We start from the raw sequence: 25,900 nt of genomic DNA, 5'->3' as shown, positions 1-25,900 counted from the left end.
TAAGTTATCTTGAGAATGTGACTTAAAAAGAGTTCTGAGATTTACATAGTAATGAACCAAAACCTGCAACCCAAAGATGAAAGACTTAACAGCAATCTAGTTGTTCAATATATCATTTCAGTTGCATGACACTGTGATCTTTTGCTATAAATTCAGTGTCTTATGATCCTGCCTCACTAGTTACCTGATGACGGAGCGGCGCTCTGGAAGCTAATACTTCCAAATAAACCTTTGGACTATAACCTAGTGTTATATGATTTTTAACTTTTGTCCACCCCAGTCCAACACCAGCTTCTCCACATCACGACTGAACAGGGTCTTCCTTGACTTGACCGATGACTACTACCCTAAGAGTTTGAGATATGGCCTTTTGGTTGCTGTACTTTTAATATGTTTGGCACAGATGCCTTAAGATGTAGCCTTTGTGGGCGGAACGGTGGCACAGTGGTTAGCACTGCTACCTCACAGCGCCAGAGACCCGGGTTCAATTCCCACCTCAGGCGACTGACTGTGTGGAGTTTGCACGTTCTCCCTGTGTCTGCGTGGGTTACCTCCGGGTGCTCCGGTTTCCTCCCACAGTCTAAAGATGTGCAGGTCAGGTGAATTGGCCATGCTAAATTGCCCGTAGTGTTAGGTAAGGGGTAGATGTAGATGTAGGGGTATGGGTGGGTTACGCTTCGGCGGGGCGGTGTGGACTTGTTGGGCCGAAGGGCCTGCTTCCACACTGTAAGTAATCTAATCTAAAAACAGATGCTGCTGCAATATGATGGCATTGTTCACTGCTGATCAGCATTAAAAAAAAACTGCCTGGCTTTATGTGTGACTAAAAGGCAAGTCAGAACGGAGTTACTGTGAGCATTTAAGCTGCATGCAAAAAATCCTTAAAAATAGAGTCCAGAGCCAGACAGCAATCAGGAGGCAGCCTCTCCACAACCGACTGAAGGGCAACAGCGCCCCCTCTCACCAACTCAATAAATGAGCCGCAATTATCCTAAAGCCACAACCAAACGCATTCCTGTGGAGGGTTTTCTTTAGTTGGCCTTCTTTCAGTTTTTAATTTTCCTGAAAGTTGCTACATTTTAAGGCATCCTCAAGGTCACCTTGCTGACTTAGCAGTGTCTTGCATCTCTTGGTCAGACTGCAGGTCAGTCAGTGGTCTGGGTCTTCTCATTGGACCTCCAACCTGGAGGAGTCACTCGCCATCTGTAATCCAGACAGTAAAGGGACACCCAGCTAATTTTCTGCTTTGCCGAAAGTGTTGTAGAAGCCTCCTCGATAACAACAGTGGACTCAGGAACTCTCATGGCATCCTGATACCCCTGGAAAATTCAGACTCATAAATTTATTCCTTTTTCTCCAGGTGCAGGCAGACTTGAATATTTCCAGGTTAGCTTATTATTTAGGTAATTCTTGATTTATTATTTATTATTTATGAAACCTTACCATGGTAAAGGAGTGACTGTAATTTAAAAGTAATTTGTTGGCTCTTAAGCACTTTGAGACATCCAGAGGATGGACAATATGGTGTATAAGTTTAAATTCCACTTTACTGAGGTTCTTTAACATTGTTGAGGACTACAAAATACTGTTTTTCAACGTGTGCATAACTTTCCAATGACCTGCACAAGCTATATCACAGCAAAGAAAAACCTTCTTGATCAACAGATCGTACACAGTCCAGGGCATAGAGTTACAAGGTGCTTACGTTTCTTTTGCTCAGTTTACATTGTCACATGAAAGAACATGAGCAGCTGAGAGCTCAACTTATTGTGAATACACAAATTCACATGGTATGCTGAGGGTTGTGAACAGTTGGTGTTTTACTAACAAGTAAGGACAGATTAGAGGTCACTCTTTAAGGCCAGATCTAACAATTTGTAATGCACTTACATTAAAATACTGAGCAATATTTGCTTGTTTTTAAGCATAAAGGATTGCAAATTACCTCATAAAATATTATGGTACTGAAACTTTTTTAATAGTTTGTGGGTGGATACATGATTGAAAGGCAAATGTGTAATTCAAATAATTTTATGTGGTTTGTATTATTTGTATTGCTTAGTTTAACTGACCATCTAGACCTAGCAGTCAGTTTGACTTGGCTCCACTTAGTAGACCAGTAATGAATCAGCATATTGATAGGGTATCATTTCAACCTTTCACTTTTTTTTCCCTTAAGAAGTCTTTAAAAGTTCTTTGTGATAATATTTCTAATGTTGTCCATAGCTTATTCATATTGGCACAGTGGATTTTCTGTTTAAGGCCTCTTTCTGAGCTGAAGAGGGGAGCTAGATATAGAATGCTAGATTAACCAAGCTGCATCCAGCTGTTGGTGCAGCCATGGCAGAATTAGATACACTCGCACATAGACGTCTCAGACGAGACTGCCCACAGTGGATTTAATTCACCAGGAAAGTGTTTAGAGATATGCTACATGCTGCATTCACATCTAGAGCTCTTTTCCATAATAGGCCCACAGTGCTGCCAGTTAGTCACACTCAATGCAGAAGGATCATTTCAAGCTCTCCGTATTGAATATCAACCAACCAGCTGTGCATAGATGTGTACAGCAAGTGTGCTTTGTTGACTCAAGCCTCCACATGAACAGCTGATTGAAGCATGAGAGGGCATTGCCATTTTAGAGAATGGCTGGCTTCATTCCAAAAGTTGCTGTTGGTTATAGATTGCGGTCTGAGGGTCCACCTGCCCTCAGTCATCCATGGTATTCAAACATTAACTTCTTCTGTGAGAACAGTCAAAGAAGAGATACAACATAATCTTTTCCCACATCTTATTTCTTTTTTATTGGTTCTGCATTTTTATTATGCCACTCTGTGCTCAAGGCCAAAGTCCCTTCAGAAAATAAACCACTCAACTTGATCTGCAGCAGGCCATATTTGTCCACTGTTGTTGTTCGAGAAAATTTGACTATTAACATGTTGCATTGTAAGAGAGGTTGTTTTATTTAATGAGTTCAGAGAGGAAGGTACGTTAAATTGTCATTTGGATTGCCCTGTAGCTCTAAGGTATACAATCGCTTACTTGGCTGTTTTTGAAGTATTATTTGTCTGTGCCTCTAGTTTAGTCTTTATATAAACTACTGAAATTGATCATGAAGTTATCACTTGGTGTCTCTTTAATAGCTGTTTCTGCAATGTACATTTTTCCATTTTGTGTCTACCAGATATCTTGCAAGCCAAGTTCAATCTGAAGTGTGTTTGATTTCTTTTTATTTTGGTTGCACCTTCAAATTGGCTGCGTGCATTTGAAAGCAGAAAGGGAGGCAAGAAATTTGAACAAGGAAAGTTGTAAAGTCATTGTTAATTGATGCTATTACAATTAGAATTCCTACAGTGTGAAAACAGGCCATTTGGCCCAACAAGTCCACATCGACCCTCTGAAGAGTGTCCCACCCAGATCCATTCCCGTACCCTATTACTCAACATTTACCCAGACTAATGCACCTAGCCTACACATCCTGAACACCAAGGGCAATTTGGCATGGCCAGTCTACCCAACCTGCACACCTTTGGACTGTGGGAGGAAACTGGAGCACCTGGAGAAACCCACACAGACATGGGGAGAATGTGTACACAGACAGTCGCCTTAGGCAGGAATCAGACCCAGATCCCTGGCACTGTGAGGGAGCAGTGTTAACCATTGAGCCATTGTGCAGTTTAGAGCAGATAAACTGTCTGAACATTAACAGTGAAATACTGCATTTTTAAAAATTAAAATCATTATGTTGTGTACATTTCAAGCCATACCTTAATGGGTTCTATACTTTATTTCCATTTGAATTGATTTCACATGATACATTGAATAGGCTAAGTATTGTGACAAAAAAAAGTTTTCTGGTTATGCTGCTATTATCCAGATTTTGATGCACAAAAGCTTGCCCCAGCTTGTATAGAGTTGGGACTCATTTACAGGAGTGATCTTTAATGCTGACATGTAATACCTGCAGTTGTTCAGACAATGCGCAGTCAGATCCAAGCATCAGCATGCAACTTTAGCTGATGATATAATGTCTACATGTAATTATAAGTTGCATTAGATAGGAGAATTGTAATCCATTCAATACTTGCAAGGATGTCGATGGAGAAAAAGTTTGAGTAGGAACTAGGATGTAAAGGGCATTCTACTATCTACTGAATATTAATTTACAGCATTTAAGAATTTACATAAGAACGAGGAGCAGGAGTAGGCCTTCCAACCCTTCAAGCCTTCACCTCAGTAAGATCATGACTGATCTTTTCATGGGACTCAGCTCCACTCACCCGTGCTCTCAACTTATCCCTTCCTTTATTTTTCAACAGAAATCTATTCCAGCTTTAAAAGTGTTTACTGAAGTAGTGTCAAGCATTTCCCTGGGCAAGCAATTTCACAGAATTACAACCTCTGAGTGAAGAAGTTCCTTCTCAATTCAGTCCTAAATCTGCTCCCCCTGATCTTGAGGCCATGCCCTCTTGTCTTAGTTTCATCTACCAGTGGCAACATCCTCTCTATTTCTATTTTATTGATTCCCTTAATAATTTTATATGTTTCTATAAGATTTCCCCCCACTCATTCTTCTGAATTCCAATGAATATAATCCCAGTCTACTCAGCCTCTCCTCATAAGCCAACCCCCTCAACTCTGGAATCAACCTTGTGAACCTCTTCTGCACCCCCTCTAGTGTCAGTACATCCTTTCTCAAGTAAGGAGACCAAAACTGTACACAGTACCCCAGGACTGGCCTCACCAGCACTTTGTACAGCTGCAACATTACCTCTCTGCTTTTAAACTCAACCCTTTAGCAATGATGGACAAAATTCCATTTGCCTCCCTAATTACTTGTTGTACCTGTAGACGAACCTTCTGTGATCCATGCATAAGGACACCCAGGTTCCTCTGCATAGCAGTATGCTGCAATTTTTTTACCATTCAAGTAATAATCTTTTTTACTGTTACTCCTACCAAAATGGATGATTTCACATTTATTAACATTGTATTCCATCTGCCGGACCTTTGCCCACTCGCTCAATGTATCTGTTCCTCTGCAAAGTTTCACAGTCCTCTGCACACTTTGCTCTGTCACTCATCTTAATGTCATCTGCAAACTTTGACACACTACACATGGTCTCCAACTCCAAATTGTCCGAATAAATTGTAAAACGTTGTAGTCCCAATACCGATCTCTGAGGCACACCACTAATCATTGATTGCCAGCCAGAATAGCACTCATTTATCCCCACTCTTTGCTTCCTGTCAGTCAACCAATCCTCTATCCACGCTAATACACTACCCATAACACTATGCATCCTTATCTTATGCATCAGCCTCTAGTGTGGCACCTTGTCAAAGGCCTTTTGGAAATCTAGGTACACCACATCTACTGGATCCCCATTGTCCACCTTACTTGAAATGTCTTCATAGAATTCCAAAAGATTTGTCAAACATGACCTGCCCGTCATGAACCCATGATGCATCTGTCCAACTGGACAATTTCTTTCAAGATGCCTGGCTATTTCTTCCTTTGATAATAGACTTAAGTATCTTCCCCACTACTGATGTTTAGCTAATAGGTCTATAATTCCCCATCTTTTGTCTACCTCCCTTTTTAAATAGTGAAATGTAAACAATTTATATTCTGTAGTAATAAATAGTCATGGCCTAATACCCTCAACTTGATTTGCTCAGTTTATTGAGCATTTTCATGTTGTGTTTGCAGGAGCCCAGCATTGTGCACTACTTCCCATATGATCAACTCCTGTGTGGCTGTTAGAATCATAGAATCCTTGCAGTATGGAAAGAGGCTCTTTGGTCCATTGGGTCTGCATTGATCCTCTGAAGAATATCCCACCCAGACTCAACTCCCTATCCTATCCCCCATGACTGCTCCTTTATCCTGGCTAATCCGCTTATCCTCCTCATCCCTATTACTACAGATAATGTATCATGGCCAACCCCCTAACCTGCACAACTTTTGACTGTGAGAGAAAACCGGAGCATCCGGCAGAAACCTACGCAGACACAGGGAGAATGTGCAAACTCCACACAGACACTCACTCAAGGCTGGAATCGAACCTGGCTCCCTGGTGCTGTGAGGTCACGGTAATAACCACTGGAGCCCATGGAGCTCTGCTACATATTGCCTCAGTTCCTCAAAAAGGAATCTCAGTGACCCTGTTTGACAAATGGATTGTTTTTACCCCTCCCCCACTCTTTACAGATTTATTTTTCAAATAAAAGCTTGTTTGCTTAATTTGTTTTAAATATTCGGACCCTTGCCTCTACCATTCTCTTTTTGATCCTGAAAGATCAGGCCATTTTCTACTCCTAAATTGAGGCCTTTTCCACGTTTGAAAAACATGCAGTGTGTTTCCTGGGGCTTGGGTTGGACCTTAATTGTCCTGTGTCATCAAAGCTTGGCTTTCTGTAAATAAAAACTGCTTGGCAGCACTTCAAGGATTAGTTTTGTTACATGGGTGGTTTCCAAGATTGTAACAAGTTGTAACAGAACAGGTCATTTTCAATTATAAAGCAGTTTCCCAGAGTATTGGCAGTACCAGACAGGTATGCAACATGAGCAGCAGATTCTGTGATAATATTTACTTATTTTAGGCTACTGTGGAACTTAATGCCGGCATAGATCATGTGCTGAACAGCATGCTTCTGTACAATAAATTCTTATTATTTATGCTACCTGCTGATTATGGTTGTCCGAGTTTGAATAAAATAAGGAGCACGTGTTAAAACTAGCACATAATTTTTCAAAGCTCCTTTCTCAGTGAAAGGTTTTCTAAAATTATAAAAGGGCCAATGGCCATGGACTGTCAGATGGAGTTTTGTATTTTGGTAAGATAAACAAAGGCAGAACATTTATAATTATTGCTGGGCCCTGGAGAGTGTTATCAAATAGTGAGAACTAGGGACTCAGGTACATGGTTCCTTAAAGGTTGCATCACAAGTAGGCAAGAAGGTGAAGAAGGTTTTTGGCACGCTTACCTTCATTGCTCAGACCAATGAGTATAGGAGTTGGGATGTCATGATGCAATTGTACAGCACATTGGTGAGGCCACTTAGAATACTGATACAGTTTTAGTTGCCATGCAATAGGAAGAATATGATTAAATTGGAGAGGATGCAGAAAAGATTTACAAAGATTTTACCAGGACTGGAGGGTTTGAGTTACAAGAAGAGGCTGGATAGGCTGGGACTTTTTTATCTGGAGCTTAGAAGGTTTAGGGATGACCTTTATAGAGTAGGGGTGGGCAATTAATCCTTCCAAGGGGCCACATGAGAAACCTAGGTTGTGTTGGAGGGCCGAACCAACAATAAGTTGAACGTAATTCTGCTCAGTATTAACTTTCTCCCATTGAAAAATGTACTAAATTATACAGGTTTGCACTGAAACTTATAATCAAAAGAATAAGGATATTCTGTTACAATAAAGATATGAAATTGTGGAATAGGTCAAAAATAGAAGAAATAAACAGTAAAAGCAATAATTTCAGTATTTTGTTTTATTTTATTTTGAACATGTTAATCTCACAAACCAATAATGAAAAGTTGTTTCATTATTGTTCAGTATTACAAACAACAAACAACTCTATCTAAGTGCTTTTGAGTTTTCAGTTCATTTTACTTGTTTAGTGAGAAAAATCCAGTCTGTTTTGGGCTTGAACAAGTGCACTGAAATTTGGTTGAATTTAGGTGTAGGTTTGCTCACTGAGCTGTAGATTTGATATCCAGACGTTTCATTACCTGGCTAGGTAACATCATCAGTGGCGACCTCCAAGTGAAGCAAAGCTATTGTCTCTGCTTTCTATTTATATCTTTCTCCTGTCTTTGCTTAGCCTGTCCCTGGAAGATAGTTAGCCATCAGGATACACGAACACCAGCTAGCCACAAAAAGACATGACCCTCTCTCCCTCGTAGCCCTACATACGGATGAAAAACAAAAACACCATTTCGACTGGGACAACACATCTATCCTGGGACAGGCTAAGCAAAGACATGCCAGAGAATTTCTAGAGGCCTGGCACTCCAACCACAACACCATAAACAAACACAAAGATCTAGATACCATCTATCAACCCCTCAGAAAATGAACAGGAAATGACATCACCACAAACCCCAGGAACCCCATCCAGGAGAAACATATAAATAGAAAGCTGCAGACAACAGCTTCACTTCACTTGGAGGTCGCCACTGATGATGTTACCTAGCCAGGTAATGAAATGTCTGGATATCAAACCTACAGCTCAGCGAGCAAACCTACACCCTAAACCTCAACCTGAGCTACAAACCTTCACAAACCTTGCATCTGGTTGAATGTCTGAGGTGGATACGTGTAGGATAGCTGAGAGGTGATCATCAGTGGGAGAGGATCTCTGTATTTGGATTTGTTGAACTTCATTAGTGAGAATGTCTGTTTGCATATATAGGGAGATCCAAAGAGGACTCCAGTCTTCTGAGCATGTCTCCTCATGTGTGGAAAGTTCTCCTCTTTTGAGGGAAGAGTAAAAATCAAGCAGTGACACTGACCTAAAGTACTCTGCCAGAACTGTCAGACTGCAGGTCAATGAGTTCAAGCTGAACATCACTAGGTGCATTCTCCACATTGCATATAAATGAGGAAAAAACCATGTGCATTTCATTCTCAACTGTTTTAAAGTCTCGAAATCGCATTGAAAATTCACCACGCAGTGCTTCTAACATAGATGAGTACCTGTCGGGGTGATCAGCTGAAGGTGCGGCTTCCTTTGGTGTTGGCAAGTGGGTGAGAATGTAGTCCTCCATTTGGCTTGAGAGAAGCTGCAACTTTCTCCTAAAAGCCTTCCCCAAGTTGTACATTTCATGCACAAAAAGGCCCTTGCACTGCAGTTTCCCATTTAATTCATTCGTAAGTGCAGTCACATCAACAGCAAAACCAATGTCTGCAATCCAGTCTGCATCTGAAAGCTGTGGACTGCCATTCCCTTTCTTCACACAGAAATCTTGAATCTCTTCTCTCAGGTTCCATACACTTTTCAGCATTTTGCCCAGGCTGAGCCACCTGACAGCTGTGTGGTAGCCTATGTCACAATGTTCAGTCTCATTTTCCTCCAAAAGTGTAACAAACTGCCTTGATTCAAAGCTCTTGCCCTGATGAAGTTAACTACTTTAGTTACAACATCAACCACATGGTTAATTATTAACATTGACTTACACAACGCTTCCTGATATATAATACAATGCAAAAATACCAATCTCTGTTCAGGGTCCATTTCTGTCACTTTATTCTGCATTCTCTTTAAGAATCCAACATTTTTTTCCAACTTTTAGATTTGGACAACCATCCGTTGTCACACCCGCCAGCTTGTCCCATTTTAGTCCCAATGTGTCCAAACATGCATTTACCTCCGTGAACAAATCACTACCAGTTGTTGTTTCTTTCATTGACTGCATGGCTGCCAGCTCCTCCATGATTTTAAAGTCCGTAGTTATCCCACGTACGAAGATGAGTAGCTGGGTTGTGTCATGTATGTCTCAGCGCTCATCCAAAGCCAAAGAAAAAAAGTCAAAGTTGACCGCTCTGTGTTGCAGCTGAAGCTCCAGACTTCTCGCGATGTCCCCAATCCTTCTCGTTACACTGTGTCGGGAGAGGGGCACATTCTCAAACGCCTCCTTTTTTCTCCGGGTATATTAGTTCTGCAGAGTCCAACAAGCACACCTTAATAAACTCTCCGTCAGAAAAATGTTTACTGTTTCTGGTGATTTTGTATGATATGACATAACTTGTCTTTGCGTGAGCTGACATTTTGAGGGCTAGCCAGCAAGTATCACTTTTAGCTGTTCTCACACAAATGCACATACATGTGTATGTGCTTCAATACGTAAATAAAAAAAAACATCCTTTTCAAAACAAAAGCAACACAGTTGTATTGCGTGCATGGCGTAAATACTTTGTCATTTATGTTCTAATTTAAGATTGACCTCATGTGGGCCGGACAGGAACGACCAAAGGGCCGGATATAGCCCACGGGCCGTAAAATGCCCAGGTCTGTTATAGAGGTTTATAAAATCATGTGGGACATAGATAAGATAAATAGCAAAGATCTTTTCCTTCGGGTAGGGGAGTTCAAAACAAGTGCACATAGGGTTTAAGGTGGAGGGGAAACATTTAAAAGGTACCAGAAGAGCAACTGTTTCACACAGAGGGTTTTTCATACATGGAATGAACTGCCAGAGGAAGTGGTTGGTGAAGGTACGGTTACAACGTTTGAAAGGCATTTTGACAGATACATGAATTGGTACATGGGGGATATGGGCATTTAGTTTGGGGAAATTTCTTGTGCATGGATGAGTCAGGCAGTTTCTGTGCTGTATGTCTCTATATCTTCCTCACTAAAAATGAATTTAAAATACATTTTCAATACAAAAAACCTTGACTGATAGTTAATTGAACATTGCCATAGTTAATTGATCTATGACAATGTTCAATTATGTTAATTTGTACACTGATCTACACTAACTGTACACTATTGCTCATGCCAATGTAATCTGTGATCTCATGGTTCAGCATATACCCTACTCTGTCATTATTATTAAGAAAGTGTATCAATCCTGGTTATTCCATTATAACCCGCAACTTCATGGTCCTGGTTCAACTTACAGCTCAGAAAGTCATGACAGGAGTAGCACAATGCCGACCTAAGAATGATTCTATGAGGTGTTAATCTAGTGAAACCAATAAAAGGACAACATGGGTGTTTCTCATTCCTGATGGAGGGTTTATGCCCAAAACGCTGATTCTCCTGATCCTTGGATGCTGCCTGACTTGCTGTGCTTTTCTAGCGCCACACGTTTTGACTTTGATGTCCAGCGTCACTTTCTCCTGTTAAAGCAGTGATAGACAGAGCCAAGAATCCCACACAAATGGATCAGATCTAAGTTCTGCAGTCCTGCCACTTTTGGCCATGAATGGTGATCGACAATGAACAACCCACTGGAGGAAGAGGCTACAAAAATATACCCATCCTCAGTAATGGGAGACCCTAGCTCATCATTACAAAAGAAGAAGCAGAAAGTTTCATAACAATCTTCAGCCAGGAGTGCTGAATGAATGATCCAGCTTAGCCTCCTTTTGAGGCCCCCCAACATCATGGATGACAGTTGTCAGTCAATTTGATTCATTGCATATGACATTACAAAATAGTTGGAGGCACTGAATTCTGCAGAGATGATAGGCAACAGTACTGAAGACTTGTGTTTCAGAACTTTTCACACTTTTGGACTAGCTGTACCACTGCAGCTACAACATTGGCATCCATTCAGTCAAGTGGGAAATAGTCCAATATGTCCTGTACACAAAAATCAGGACAAATCCAACCCAGCCAATTACTGCCCCATTAGTGTCTAATTACTGTCATTAGTAAAGTGATGGAAGCTGTCAGCAACCGTGCTATCAAGCAGTACCTACTCAGCAAAAACCTTCTCACTGACATTGAGTTTGGGTTCAACCCCTGATCTCATTACAGCCTTGGTTCAAACATGGACAAAAGAGATGAGGTGAGAGTGAAAGACTTTGACATCAGGGCGTCACTTGACTGAGTGTGGCATCAAGGAGCCCTAGCGAATCTGAAATCAATGGGTATCAGGGGGTAAACTCTCTCCATGAGTTGGATTCATCCAATCTAGCACATAGGATAATAGTTGTGGTTGTTGGAAGCCTGTCAGCACCAGGATATCTCTGCAGGAGATCCTCACGATAATGTCATAGACCCAACCATCTCCAGTCTAATCTAGACTCTGATCTCCAGCATCTGCAGTCCTCACTTTTGCCCCACCATCTCCAGCTGCTTCATCAAAGATCTTCCATCCATCATAAAATCAGAAATAGGGATGTTTATTGCTGACTGCACAATGTTCAGCCCCATTTGTAACTCCTCAGGTAGTGAAGCAGTGGATGTTCCAATGCAGCAAGATCTGAAAAATGGAAAGTAACATTCATGCCACATAAATGCCAGGCAGTGACTATCTCCAATAGGAGACCATCTAACCACCGTCCCTTGACATTCAATTATGTTACCATCAAGAATCCCTACGCTCAACATCCCTGGATTACCATTCACCAGAACCTGAACAGGACTAACCATAGAAATACACCAGGCTCTAAGACCAAGTTAGAGGCTAGGAATACTGTAATGAGTAGCTCACCTCCTAATCCTCCAAAGCCTGTCCACCATCTGTAAGGCTCAGGACAGGAATATGATGGAATACTGTCCACTTAGAGTCATACATCTCGGAAACAGTCTCTTCAGTCCAACCTGTCCGCATCATCTCGACATCCCAATCTGACCTAATCCCATTTGCCAGCATTTGGCCCATATCCCTCTCAGCCCTTCGTATTCATATACCCATCCAGATGCATTTTAATATTGTAATTGTACCAGCATCTACCACTTCCTCTGGCAGTTTGTTCCGTACAAGCACCACCCTCTGTGAAAAGAAAAAAACCCCTCAGGTCCTTTTTAAATCTTTCCCCTCTTACTTTAAATCTATGTCATCCTAGGTAAAAGATCTTGGCTATTCACCCATGCCCCTCTTTCAGAGAGAAAAAAGCCCCAGCCTATTCAGCCTCTCCCTAAATCTCAAATCCTCCAGTCCTGGCAACATCCTTGTAAATCGTTTCTGCACACTCTCAAGTTTAACAGCATCCACCCAATTGAAGGGTAGCCAGAATCGTACACTGTATTCTGAAAGTGGCCACAACTTGATGTCCCAACTCCTACATCAATGTTTTGACCAATGAAGGCAAGTGTGCCAAATGCCACCTTTATCACTGATGAATACCACTTTAACAATGCTCAAGAGGCTTGACACCATCCATGTCAAAGCAGCCCTCTTGACTGACTCCACAACCACAAATATTCAATCTCTTCACCACTGATGCTCAATACCTAGTTACAAGATGCACTGCAGAAATTCACCAAAGCTCCTTAGTTGGCATTTTCCAGACAAGCATCATCTGGAAATACAAGGGCTGCAGATACATGAGAATACTACCACTTGTAAGTTTCCCTCCAAGCCACTCACCATCCTGACTTTGAAATATAACACTGTTCCTTCACGTCATTGGGTCAAAATCCTGGAACCTCTGTCCCTAATAACATTATGGGTCTACCTGCAGCACATGGACTGCAGCTGTTGCAGAAAATAGTGCATCACCACCTTCTCAAGGGCAACTAGGGACAGGCAATGAAAGGGACCTAAGGGCAACTTTTTCACACAGGAGATGGTGCGCGTATGGAATGAGCTGCCAGAGGAACTGGTGGAGGCTGGTACAGTTACAACATTTAAAAGGCATCTGGATGGGTATATGAAAAGGAAGGGTTTAGAGGGATATGTGTCAAATGCTGACAAACAGAAATTTGGTTGCATGAATGAGTTGGACTGAAAGGTCTGTTCCCATGCTATACAACTCTGACTCAATGATTCATTGTACTTGGCAAAATACAAATATTCCACACCCTTGCTGTAGTTTGTCAGTTTGTTCTTACTGTGCAGAATTTGATTTTCCACCTTTTGTTAAATTGTCGCTCTTGTCAGATTTGAACTTGATTTTTGTTGGCAGCCATTGGAGAAATCAAGGTGCAGTAATAAATAGTTATCCTCTTGTATGATTAGCTTATATCTGTGCCATGAAAAATAAACAATGAAAGCAAGGGGTGTCGTGATGGTTATATATTGGTAATATTTGCCAATAATCACGCACTATTCGTCCATTCCTCAGCTTCAAATGAAGCCTTCTAATGTAGATTTGGGAGACTAAAATTCTCGCCAGGATATTTGAACTTGTAAATGAGTAGAAGTAAATTTACTTTTATCAGTTGAGCTTTTTTGAACCTCGGGGGCATGAGCGATTTTCTGGTTGGGCTTGAAATTAGCTGAAGGTCAGATTCTCTGCGTTATTTATTAATTATTTATCTCCCTTGAGAAATGGAGTTTGTCAAGACAATTTTTCTGCAAGGTAGGATGGTGTGCCTTGGCTTTTACTGATTGCTGCTGATCATCTGATCTGTCTCACTTCCTTCTTTTATTTTCTGTGCTTTTCAAACAAGAGAAACAAGAGAAACCCAAAACAAGAGAACCTCTCACTGAATATTTGTTTTCTAAATTATACTTGCAACAGCTAAAAAGTCAGCCAAAAGCTTAAGCCAGAATCATCAAGATACAAAAGTTGACATATAGCAGCATTTAAAATAATATTCAGGGCAAGTGTGAGGTAAGTTAACAATTCCTGGAATTCTTTTCAAAGCCCTGATGGACTATTCTGTCAGTGCTGACTTTGTGCAGCCAGTATTCAAACCATTGTACATGAGTAAACCTATCAAACTTCAAGGCAGAGGTAAGTGGACTGCTATTTAGCATTGACACTTTTCTATTTTATTGCTTGCTAATTATAGGGCCTTCTGGTGTTTAAAGCTTAGCGTGAGGTCCATTTAGTTGTTACCTGTTTTGGAAACAGATACAATAGGAGTAAATTCTCATATTATGAACATTCTAGTTTATTTTAACATAAGTGGGAATTATTTGCTGTTTTGAGCCACTGTCTACACTAGAGTATGCCATCATGATCATAGATAAAGGCATGGGGCGACTCCACACTGTCAGAAGGAAAATAATCCACTCCAGTGTATGGCATTCAGCAACTGGCATATGTTGTTGTTACAGTAAATCCTCACTTAAGCTACACATTCCTGCCATTAAAGATACATAGCATGAGTTATTCCTGATGCGTGGGAATAGCCATACATTGTGATTTTGTTTTTGATTATTACATTGCTTGTTGATTTAATTTTTAGCAGAAAAAATAAAATAGAGGATATAAAAATATATTGATGATAATGACAAGTATGCATTTAATATATTTTTCTGATTTTTGATTTCCGACATTTATAGTATTTTGCTGTTGTTCACTAAGTGTATTTGTTTGGTATTCTACTGTCAACTATTTGGATAGAAGAATATTAAGCCATTGAACTTAAATTTCCTGTAAAGCTGTGTTAAAGTCAGTATGATTCTAAAATGTCTTTAACCTTTCTGGAAAAGACTAGTCTTCTTTGAAAGGCAGAATTACAGTGGGCAGCAAATTTCCAAAAACAAATTTTAAATCTTCTCAGTGATCTGAAGATTTTACATGTTCAACAAACAGACTACTTTTGAATTTAAATATTCAAAATTATTTAAAGTTATATTTGAAGCTAATTTGTTTTTATTTTCACTGCTGTAAGAACTGTCTAAGAGGTTTTACTAAATTTAAGATCTGCGAATTTCCCATTGAGATTTCAACTCAATGTACTCCAAAAGTAGAGAATGTGATAGACACGTCAGTCTGGGGGACCAAATTCAGAAATTTCTGGAGATAGGTCTGGCAGCATCAGTGGAGAGAGTTCATGTTTTGTGTCCAGTAACCCTCCATGTTCAGAGGGCATGTCTCCAAAATCCACCCATAATAACTGGTGGAATTTAAATAAAGTTAGTTAACCATAAGAACTACTATCGAAAGTTGTAAAAGCCCATTTGGTTCACTAATGGTGAAAGAAATTTGCCATCCTTACCAAAATTGGCCTACATGTGACTCCAGCACCACAGCAATGCCTCAGAATTCTTCAGGGCCTCGAGATGGGCAAGAGATGCTGGCCTTGTTGGTGACATTCAAGTTCCATGAATGAAAAATAAATAACACTTTTTGAAGTAGAGGCACTGCTTCAAATTAGTGGACTATTCTTTAAATAAATAAATTATACTTTGTAAATGGTGCAAGGCCAGCAACTTTAACTTCATGACCGATTGGAAAAGCAGCAATAACTACCCTGACAGGTCAGACCTGTCAAGAATGAAGCAATGACCTGAAATGAGATGCAGGGGGATTACTTTTGCTTCAGGTTTTTTTTTGTGTTCGAGGAGAAGCAGGAATGCTTCTCTAGGCCTCACCAGGCATCCTTGGGCATTCTCTGTTCTAGTATTCAACCTCAAACACACCGCATTAGCATTGGGCACATTCCCTCCATTTCCAATTTACTGCCCCAGAGGAACATAATTTTAATGAACAGTCAGCTGTTTGCATTCCAACCACAACTTGCAGTTTTTGTCAGGATGTGAAAATAGGGGCAGTCCATTCAGCCCATCGAGTCTACTCCACCATTCAACACCATCTTGAGTCCATACTCCCATTCTCACCTCTTACCCCTCAATACATTTAACCTTTAGAAATTTATCTTTATTTATTTATTTAATAAATACATTCAGTGATTTGACCTTCACAACATTCTGTGATAGAAAATTCCACAGACTTATCACCCTGAAGTCAAAAAAGAAAAGCCTATTCTGCCATTCAATGACATCATGGCTGATCTATTTATGTCCTGAATTCCACATTCACATCTGCTCCCAATATCTTCTCTACCTGTCCCATATTCAATCAGCCCTCCTCCACCATCTTCTGAAGTTTGCAAATTGACACAACCTTCCAAGAGGACTATAAATTTCCTCATCTGTATCCTAAAAGAATGAGTCCTCGTGCCCCCAGGACTGGATTTGCCCTCCAAAAGATAGCATTGTTTCCACAGCCACCTTGTCAAGACCCAACAGTTTCTTACACACTTTAATCAAGTCACTCCTCATTCTTCTAAATTCCAGTCAAAATAAATCTAGCCTGGCTAACTTATCATCACGAAGCAACCCACTCATTTGAGCTATCAATCTTATAAACCTCCTGAGAGCCATAATCAATTCTGCCTTCAAATAAGAAGTCCAAAATTGCAGTCAGTATTCAAGATGTGTTCTCAACAATGCCCTGTATAGTGAAGCATAGTTTGCTCAATGTAATGTTCAATGCCATCCCTAATAAAGGGTAAAATCCCCTAAGGAGAAAGTGAGGACTGCAGGTGTTGCTGAAAAAGTGCAGCAGGTCAGGCAGCATCCAAGGAGAAGGAGAATCGACATTTCGGGCATAAGCCCTTCTTCAGGAACCAAAGTAAAATCCCATTAGCCTTGATTAAAATGGGACAAGCCTGCCACTTCTAAACTGGATTTATTCAGTTCCCATTTGGGAGTGTAACGTGGCCTAGGACTTTGCTTATTATGTCTGAAAACAAACTCAGGCTGTTGAAAGAACAATCAGTAAATACATTTAAAGATTGTGATTGCAATACCAATCCATCAACCCATCTCTTGTTTTAAATTGACTTGTTGGAATAGTCCATTAACTGTTGCTGTTTAGTAGCTGATTTAATGCATCCCATCTGACCTCTTGGAAGCAAAAAAAAATGATTTAGTATGCGTCTGGCGAGCCTTCTACAATGCTAGATCTTTAAATAGCAAGCAGCTGTGTCCTTCTACAATAGCAAGGGATGCAGGGATGATATACTCTTCATCTGTTGTCAATGCTATGGGGTTTTAATTCCCATACCTAGACCTAATGTTACAGCATGTCTCAATTTTGAAGCAATAGTTATTCAGCTGCAGATCTTACCACCAGTTTGGACCTTGTCACGGATAGGCAACATCATATGATAAGGACATCACTCTAAAGAATGAGAGATTGCAAAGCCAAAAAAGACCTTTTGAGGACTGAGGGAAGTAACAGTAGGCCACAGTTGAGCCTTCTCCTGCAAAAAGCAACATGCTCAGCCCATTCACTAATTGCCACTCCTCTCCCCGCAGCTCCAGTGTGGAGGTAAAGTGGGTAATGGATCAGTTACAAAAGGCTAAGATATAGACCACTGGATCCTAACTTTTTGTTGGCAGTTTCATCTGATGAGCAGATAAGCAGCAGTCTTACTACCTCAGGGAAGGGAGTGAAGATAATGTTTGAAGTGGGATCATGAATATTGTTACTCATCTTTTTGCATAATAAGAAAGCATGGATAGGGTGGATAGTTGGAATCTTTTTTCCCAGGGAGCATAGGTTAAAAATGAAATGGGGAAAGTTTAAAGGAGATGTGCGAGGTAGGTTTTTGTTTTACACAGAGGGTGGTGGGTGCCTATAACACACTGCCAGGGGAGGTGGTAGAAGCAGATACGATAGCAACGTTTAAGAGACATTTGGACAGACACACAACAGCTTACCACCACCTTCTCAAGGGTACCTAGGGACAGGCAAAAAATGCTAGCCAGACATTAATAACCAGACAGCGACGCCCTCTTCCCACAAATGAATAAAAAAATTGAATGAAAATGTAGATAGTCTAATTAGTACGTTTGTAGATGATATGGAAATTAGTGGAGTTGTAGTTAGTGAGGAAGATCGTTAAAGAATATAGCGGGAGAAAAATTATTTTTCTCAGGAGAATCAGCGGGAGAAAAATGGCAGATGAAGTTTAATCTGGACAAGTGTGAGATGATGCATTTTGGGACATCAAATACAAGATGAATGTATACAGTAAATGGCAGGACCCTTTGGAGGAGCATTGACAGAAACAGGGATCTTGGGAAGCGAGTGCATAGCTCCCTGAAAGAGGGAACACAAGTTGATAAGGTGGTAAAGAAGGCACATGGCATGCTTGCCTTCATTGGGGCATTGTATATAAAGTTGGCAAGTCATGTTGCAGCTGTATAAAACTTGTGGTTAGGCAACATTTGGAGTATTTTATGTAGTTCCAGTCACCAACCTGCAGGAAGGATTGGAAGGATTTGGAAAGGGTGCAAAAGAGGTTTATCAGGATGTTGCCTTGTATATGCTATAAAGAGAGGTTGGACAAACTTGGATTGTTTCCACTAGAGCATCAGAAGCTGAGGGAGTGACTTGTTAGAAGTGTATAAAATTATGAGAGACACAGATAGGATGGATAGTCAGATCCTTTTTCCCAGGATGGAAATATCAAATACTACTGGGAATAGTTTTAAGTTGAGACAGGGCAAATTTAAAGGAGATGTGTGAGGCAAGATTTTGTTTTACACAAGAGGGCAGTGGGTGCCTATAACACACTGCCAGGGGAGGTAGTAGAAGCAGATACAATAGCAACATTTAAGAGACATTTAGACAGACACATGAACAGAGAGGGAATAGAGGGGTATGGACCATATGCAGGCAGATGGGATTAGTTCAGACTGGCACAATAGTTGGTATAGACACGATTGGCCAAAGGACTGTTCCTGTGCTCTATTGCTCTATGTTCTTGATTCTAAGTGCCGATTAGGTTTGTAAACAAAGAAGAAACCATATCAATGGCGTAATTTGTTATCATAGGCTTACAAAAGTTGCACTAACTGAAACAGAAATTACTGGAGAAACTCAGCAGGTATGGCAGCATCTGTGGAGAGAAAGGAAAGTCAGCATTTCAGGTCCAGTGACCCTTCAACAGTTCTAGAATTTCATGTAACATTAGCAGCATTAATACTCATTAAAAATTTCTTTCCTATTGAGGCAGTATCAATGTTTTTATTATATAGCTAGTGAATATTCCACTTAGCATTTTCAACCAAGTACTAAATGGGAGCTTTGAAGATCCTAATCTTTGCAAATTTTGCAGATTCTTTGATATTTAATTTAAATGTTGCCATATGAAAAGCAGCAAAAACCTCAATTTCATTGTTATATCATAAAAGACAATATTTAAATAAAACATGAAAGCTTGTTTTTCACTTAGCACTTTTGATATTTACAAAACAAAATATATAGTGTCAGTAACTGATCAATTTGTGTACCCTGTTTCTTGGAATAGAACATGCAGGATAATTAAAGTATAATTTTGAACTGTTGACAATATTGCTTATACAGTAAACATGGTCAGCTTGTTTACTGTGAACGTGAAATATTCACTTGATTAATGTTTTTCTTTCAGAAAGAACTCCATGCAAAGTAAGGAAATTGTCTTTTTATATATATATAAATGCGGTTTGCCTCATTCTACAACTATCTAAAACTTTGGGTGACTAACATATCTGAACTGAAACTGCATGTCGTTGCATGCTATTAATGTATGTCCTTAATAAGTGAAACTAACTTGCTGTGACTAACTTGCAGGAATTTTACATGGACTCATATTGTGTTTCATCTTTCAATTGCAAGGATACTTGCTTTGAGCCCACACTTCTAATACAACTGAGGTGGCACTGTGGGTTATCAAACTAACTTTTCAGCTGAAATCTTAACCTCAAATTGGAACTAACAAAGCAAAATGAGTTAAAATCTCCTCTCTGCTGACCCAGTCGATCTTATATGAAATATATTTCTGCAATATCCACTTCCCAATGAGCAATGATCCTGAGAATAACCCTTCAGCAATCTCATGGGGTGAAGTCACAGTGATGGTGGATGCAGATAAGAGAAATAGCAATGATGTAGCCAGAAATAAACTTGTCAGTTTAGGACATAATTTGGAGACATTTTGTTTGGACAGTGTAAAAGGAAGAGTATCTTTTATCAAATGGGAATTTAGGCAAACTTACAGGTGAGTAAAAATGCCACAAAAGTTGAAAAATATTCCAGCACTAATGCACAACAACTTTTACACATATAAAAGTACATTATATTTAATTTTCAAATAATCTGATGATCAACACTGTGCAGATATTTTATAGCAATTATTTCTTCCAAAAAGGCAACCTTGTGTAAATCTAGGCTTGAAAATTCACGTCTATTACTTTTAGAGGAACAGCAGCTTCACTGGGCTCTTTCATACCATCTTAATAAGCCACCTGTAACATTGTGAGCAGAATTTAATTTCTTTCTATTTAAAATGTTAGTTTTGTTTTGACAGTGCATTCATCTATTAGGAGGTGGCTGCAGAGTTGCCAGCTGCTTATTTTTTGCATGATGTGTTATTTCCTGCTTTGCTTCTATTGAACATACAATGAAAGATACACCTAAGTACTTTAGAGAAATCTATTTTAATAGAGATGTTTCATTGAGTTTGTTAATCTGGCAGTGGGAGTCCACTGAATTTTTAATTGTTTTTGTCCTACTGGGGTGGAGACTTCTTTACTTTGTCTTACATTATCTCTCTTTTGAATTAACTAAACCTTAAGAAAATAGCACTCTACTGTCAAGGATTAATCTTTGACAGGGCTGATATTACAAGCACTCAATTAACTTGAGTCTCAATTAACTTGATCGTGATTTGATTGTATTCTGATAGGAAATCATATCTATATTTCCTTGTAGGTATTTATCTCATGAAATAACATTTAAGGAAGCAACAAATGAAAAGCTGTAGGGGCCATTTCCTCACAGCCCTATCATGACAACTGAAGTTACACCAAGTTGGTCTTGTACTTTAAAGTGTGGTCAGCTCATTAAAATATTTTTTTCAGATCCTCCCATATTCAGTGTAGGACATGAAGGGAGCACCAGGTGGGTGGGGTTTGGACTGCCAGACATCAACATACAGCTCCTGGCTGACGAGAATCACTGCAATTTTTCATTTTAAAAAGTGAGGAACATTTAATTCTCCTCTAAAGAGTTGGCTTCTGGAAGCCAAGGGGAGAGGAAGAAAAAGAAAACTTTACTATAGGGAGTCAGCAATTTTTTTATATATTAAAGCTAACTATGCCCTGAAGAGAATTTCAAAATATGTGTTTGATACTAGGAGCATTGCTTTGTAATCGTCATCTGCATTTCCATTCAATGTCCTCTAATTTACTTGAGGCATGGGATTTTGTGCCTTCTGAATTGCATTTCTATATAGCCATTCCATTGGATACAAAATAAGATCCAGCCTCTACCCTTGACAATATGGAGTTTCCACACTCAAAGCATTGCAGCCATTGCTTGGAGAGCAATTGAGTAACAGTATCAATGGCAACAATCTGGATTACATGCTGTAATTTATATAGGAAAAATACTACAAGATATTATGCAGGTAATGGTAGTGCATCATAAACAGAGGTGTGATTCATTCTAGTCAGTAGTGCTAATGGAATGAAATGACATTCAATTTGATTGCACTTTCACTAGAAGTAATAATTCACATATATATTTCCAGATTTGTTTATTATGTCAGAACATTTAATGAATGTAAGAACTCACACTCCTATGTCACATTACAATAAACTGCTAATTGTATTGCTTTTTCTTGACTGTTTCTTGATTTTATTAGGAATAGAAAGCTCTCAGAAGTTATTTGTTTCAATGTTTTGATGTTTTTCTTCTTTTATTACCAGGAGTAACATGTCAAAGTGAAAAAGGAGGCAATTCTATATTCCCGGAACCAAACTGATTTCATAAAATGTAATTATTTTCGTTAAATCTTGAAGTTGGTTAATATTTTACCCAGACATGATCAAGCTAATTCTCCAGAAAGAGTGATTTTACAATAAAACTATAATATTCTAATAAAGGGATTCAATTGCTTTCAAACTTGTAATGTGACATGAAGAACAATGCTACTGCTTTTTTAGGTGATTGTGTTTCAATTTAAACCAGTTCAGCATGGGAACAAATCAGGTTCAAAACTTTGTAAAATAAGAGGCTTTAAATTTTACACTTTTTTATGTTATAGATGTAACATTATGTTCACTGTATTTCAGTTATTTTCTCAAAAATAAATTTGAAGAATGATACTAGGTCTTTAAATTGTGTAGAGTGTGGTTTATTTATATTGCATTTGGTTTGTAAGTAAATGTCTTTTTTCTAATAAGAAGTTGTGAAGGAACAAATTACCCTGTGCAAATTTTCAAGACAAGTATATCAACCTCAAACCTAAAGTGTGTACCAGCCACTTACACAGCAAACACACTACATGTGGTTCAAGGAACTGGCCACGTCTGAAAGAGGACAGTCGGATAATGGGGGGTCAAAGGAGATGATGGTACTGTCATAGTCACTCAAGGGGCTTGCCTGATTCCATGGGTTTTGGCCATGGTCAGCAAGATATTCGGTCCTGCCAAAGTTAAGAGATCTACGCCCTTGCATCCAGAGAATTAGGCCGCGATCAGTCTTGTAGCTCTAGTGCAACCAGTCTGGGATTATAGGTAGACTGGTCAGGGTGCTGTGGAGCATTATTCCCTGTAGCTGCTTGGAGCAACATTATTTCCTGTAGCAGCTTTGGAAGCTACTGTGCACACACATCTCAGAGCAGGAAAACAATTAGTGGGAAATTAGCTTTTCAATCCAGGGAGTGGGCTGTGCTCAGTTGGCTTGGTCAAACAGCCAATCTGGAGTTGGGCCCTGGTCACTCCTGGGGATTTGCACAATAATGCTCATGGGGCTTATCAAGGAGAAACCATGGGATATGGGGAAAGTGGGCAACTCAATCCTCAGAAAGTGATTCATTGGACTGACTCACTGAGGATTTAATGACAGTAAGAGGCAACAGTTTGAGATAGAAAGCTGTGTCAACCAGGCCTGGCATTTCTGAAATATATTTCATAATTATCAGTGGAAGACAATGCTTCAGAGCTGCCAGATTCACACACCGTCCTGTAAACGTTGAAGGAAATAGCCTGTGACATGCAGTCATGGCTTTTCTTTGGGGTGGATGGGGGTCTAACACAGTGGCATACTGGAAGAATTCCACTACTGCAATGTAGCAATGACACATTGATCGTGAAGCATACATTTGGATAATGTGACATATCTTAGAGCTCCTTATCAAGGCATGACATTGATGTCCTTGCAGAGTGTACATGCTCAGGACATATCACAAGGCTTCATTGTTATTGATGTGAGGGTTTCAGAATATTGTTCGTGAAATAGTTCTCTTTCTGTCATTTTGAATCCTCACAGTGTGAAAACAGGCCCTTCAGCTCAACAAATCCACAGTGACCCTCCAAAGAGTATCTCACCCAAACCCATTTCCCATTACTCTACATTTGCCCCTGACTAATGCACCTAACCTACACATGCCTGAACACAATGGGCAATTTTGCATAGCCAATTTACCTAACCTGCACATCTTTGGATTGTGCAAGGACACCGGAGCACCCAGAGTAAACCCACACCAACATGGGGAGAATGTGCAAACGCCACATAGATAGTTGTCGGAGGCTGGAATCAAACCTGGGTCCCTGCCACTGTGAGGCAGCAGTGCTAACCACTGAGTCACCATGCCACCCAACACAGATTATCTACACGGTGACTGAAGTCATTGCAGCATTCCTCCAAATGTGAAGACAATGTAGAGGAAACACAGTTACAACATCATCAGCAAGCCCGGCATCAGTAAAGTCCAGTGGCCATCACATAAGCTATAGATAGGGAGGAGATGATGATCATCTAAGTAGAGCGGAGAAGATTTATACAACCCTGTATCCACAGACCTCACTGCCATTTTCCACAGATCTAGGAAACCAAGTGAAGATACTGATTAAAAATGTTCCAACCCATCATCAACAAATAGAATCATGGCTGGAAAAGGATGTACACTCAGAAGGACTGTGTGTCATCCCACCCCAGCGGCTGTCACAGTCTTACTTCAAGGACTAGCTGGTATCTCCCAAGTCTTCACACGTAAATGCATCAGAATATTGTCAATGTCATTTTCTCCAGGCTTGAGCAGCATGGTGGCTCAGTGGTTTGCACTGCTGCCTCACAGTACCAGGGACCAGGGTTCGATTCCAGCCTCTGGCAACTGTCTGTGTGCAGTTTGCACATTCTCCCCGTGTCTGCGTGGGTTTCCTACAGGTGCTCCGGTTTCCTCCCACAATCCAAAGATGTGCAGGTAAAGTGAATTGGCTATGCTAAATTGTCCATAGTGTTCAGGGATATGTAGATTAGATGCATTAATCAGGGGTAAATGTAGAGTAATAGGATAGGGGAATAGGTTTGGATGCGATACTCTTCAGAGGGTCGGTGTGTACTTGTTGGGCCGAAGGGACTGTTTCTACACTGTAATGATCCTTCTAAATTCTAAATCAAAGCTGCAACATGTTCCTCCCTCATGACAAAGGAAGTCATGAAGCTTGGGCAGTGGAATTCTCAACCATCATTGGCTTATTCCAAGTGACGAGGGCTATAACCTTCATTGTTTTGAGAGCATGTCACAACCAGCCTGTAGAGTTCATTGACAAATAAAAACACACAGTCCATCACTGGTCAATGTATTGGTGACTATCAATGCCAGCTTTTGGAGGCCTGCCCTTGAAATCCAGGGACCTACCATGATGTGTACATATTAAGTAACTCAAAGCTTCCAGCTGACTACTTCCAGAGTCCTTGGGTCACACAAAAATAGATACTGCGAGACATGGGATAACCCCTTCATGCACAGCAGATGACAGTTTTGCAAAGCCTCAGACTGATGCAGAATGAAAATATAATGTTTCTCCGGGACCATAGGCCTCCTGAAGATGAGGGTCAATACACAGGCCTATCTGACGCCATGATTTGGAGAAGCTGGTGTTGGACTTGGGAGTACAAAATTAAAAATCACACAGCACCAGGTTATAGTTCAACAAGTTTACTTGGAAGTACTGGCTTTTGGAGCACCGCTCCTTCACCAGGTGGTTGTAGAGTCACACAATCACCTGACTCCACTACCACCTGATGAAGGTTCAGCGCTCCGAAAGCTAGTGCTTCCAAATAAATCTGTTGGACTATACGCTGGTGTTTTGTGATTTTTAACTTTATTTGATGTCTTACATTATACGCTATAAAACGTGTGCAACATTATTGTGGCAGCTGTACACCATCACAGCTAGAGCTCACAAAGGGTGGGGTGTGGTGGGGCTGTGAGAGCAATTGAAGGAATATGGTGCATACAAGAATGGATGCAGGAGACCATGAGTCTTTGATGGGAACTGTGTGAAGTACGTCATAATTTAACCGGAATGAGTGTGCCAATCAGCATTTTCCACTTTTCCAAAAGCAATCACAAAGTGCATAAAATCCCTATGAGATCACCAAGTTGATCAATTGATCTGAGGAAGGGTCACTGGACTCGAAACATTAACTCTGATTTCTCTCCACAGATGCTGCCAGACCTGC

The 25,900-nt window shown here is 40.2% G+C and overlaps 1 protein-coding gene across 4 annotated transcripts in view; it reads left to right on the top strand.

Moving 5' to 3' along the window:
- LOC140467142 (uncharacterized) overlaps nt 1-22,549 on the top strand; it is a 99,862-nt gene extending 77,313 nt beyond the window's left edge. For 3 of the 4 annotated variants that reach the window (XM_072563218.1, XM_072563221.1, XM_072563217.1), the window contains 2 exons: nt 19,818-19,834; nt 22,138-22,549. In XM_072563218.1, coding sequence (XP_072419319.1) covers nt 19,818-19,834; nt 22,138-22,156 — 36 coding nt within the window. In that variant the 3' untranslated portion in view covers nt 22,157-22,549. The remainder of the gene's footprint in view (nt 1-19,817; nt 19,835-22,137) is intronic. The other variant, XM_072563219.1, reaches the window with a different exon arrangement.
- Nucleotides 22,550-25,900: the final 3,351 nt, after the last annotated feature.

Source organism: Chiloscyllium punctatum, chromosome 45 (genome assembly GCF_047496795.1).
Source record: "Chiloscyllium punctatum isolate Juve2018m chromosome 45, sChiPun1.3, whole genome shotgun sequence".
Taxonomy (NCBI): Eukaryota; Metazoa; Chordata; class Chondrichthyes; order Orectolobiformes; family Hemiscylliidae; genus Chiloscyllium; species Chiloscyllium punctatum.
Note: the sequence above shows the minus strand (reverse complement) of the source record. Positions and strands in the feature narration are given on the sequence as shown.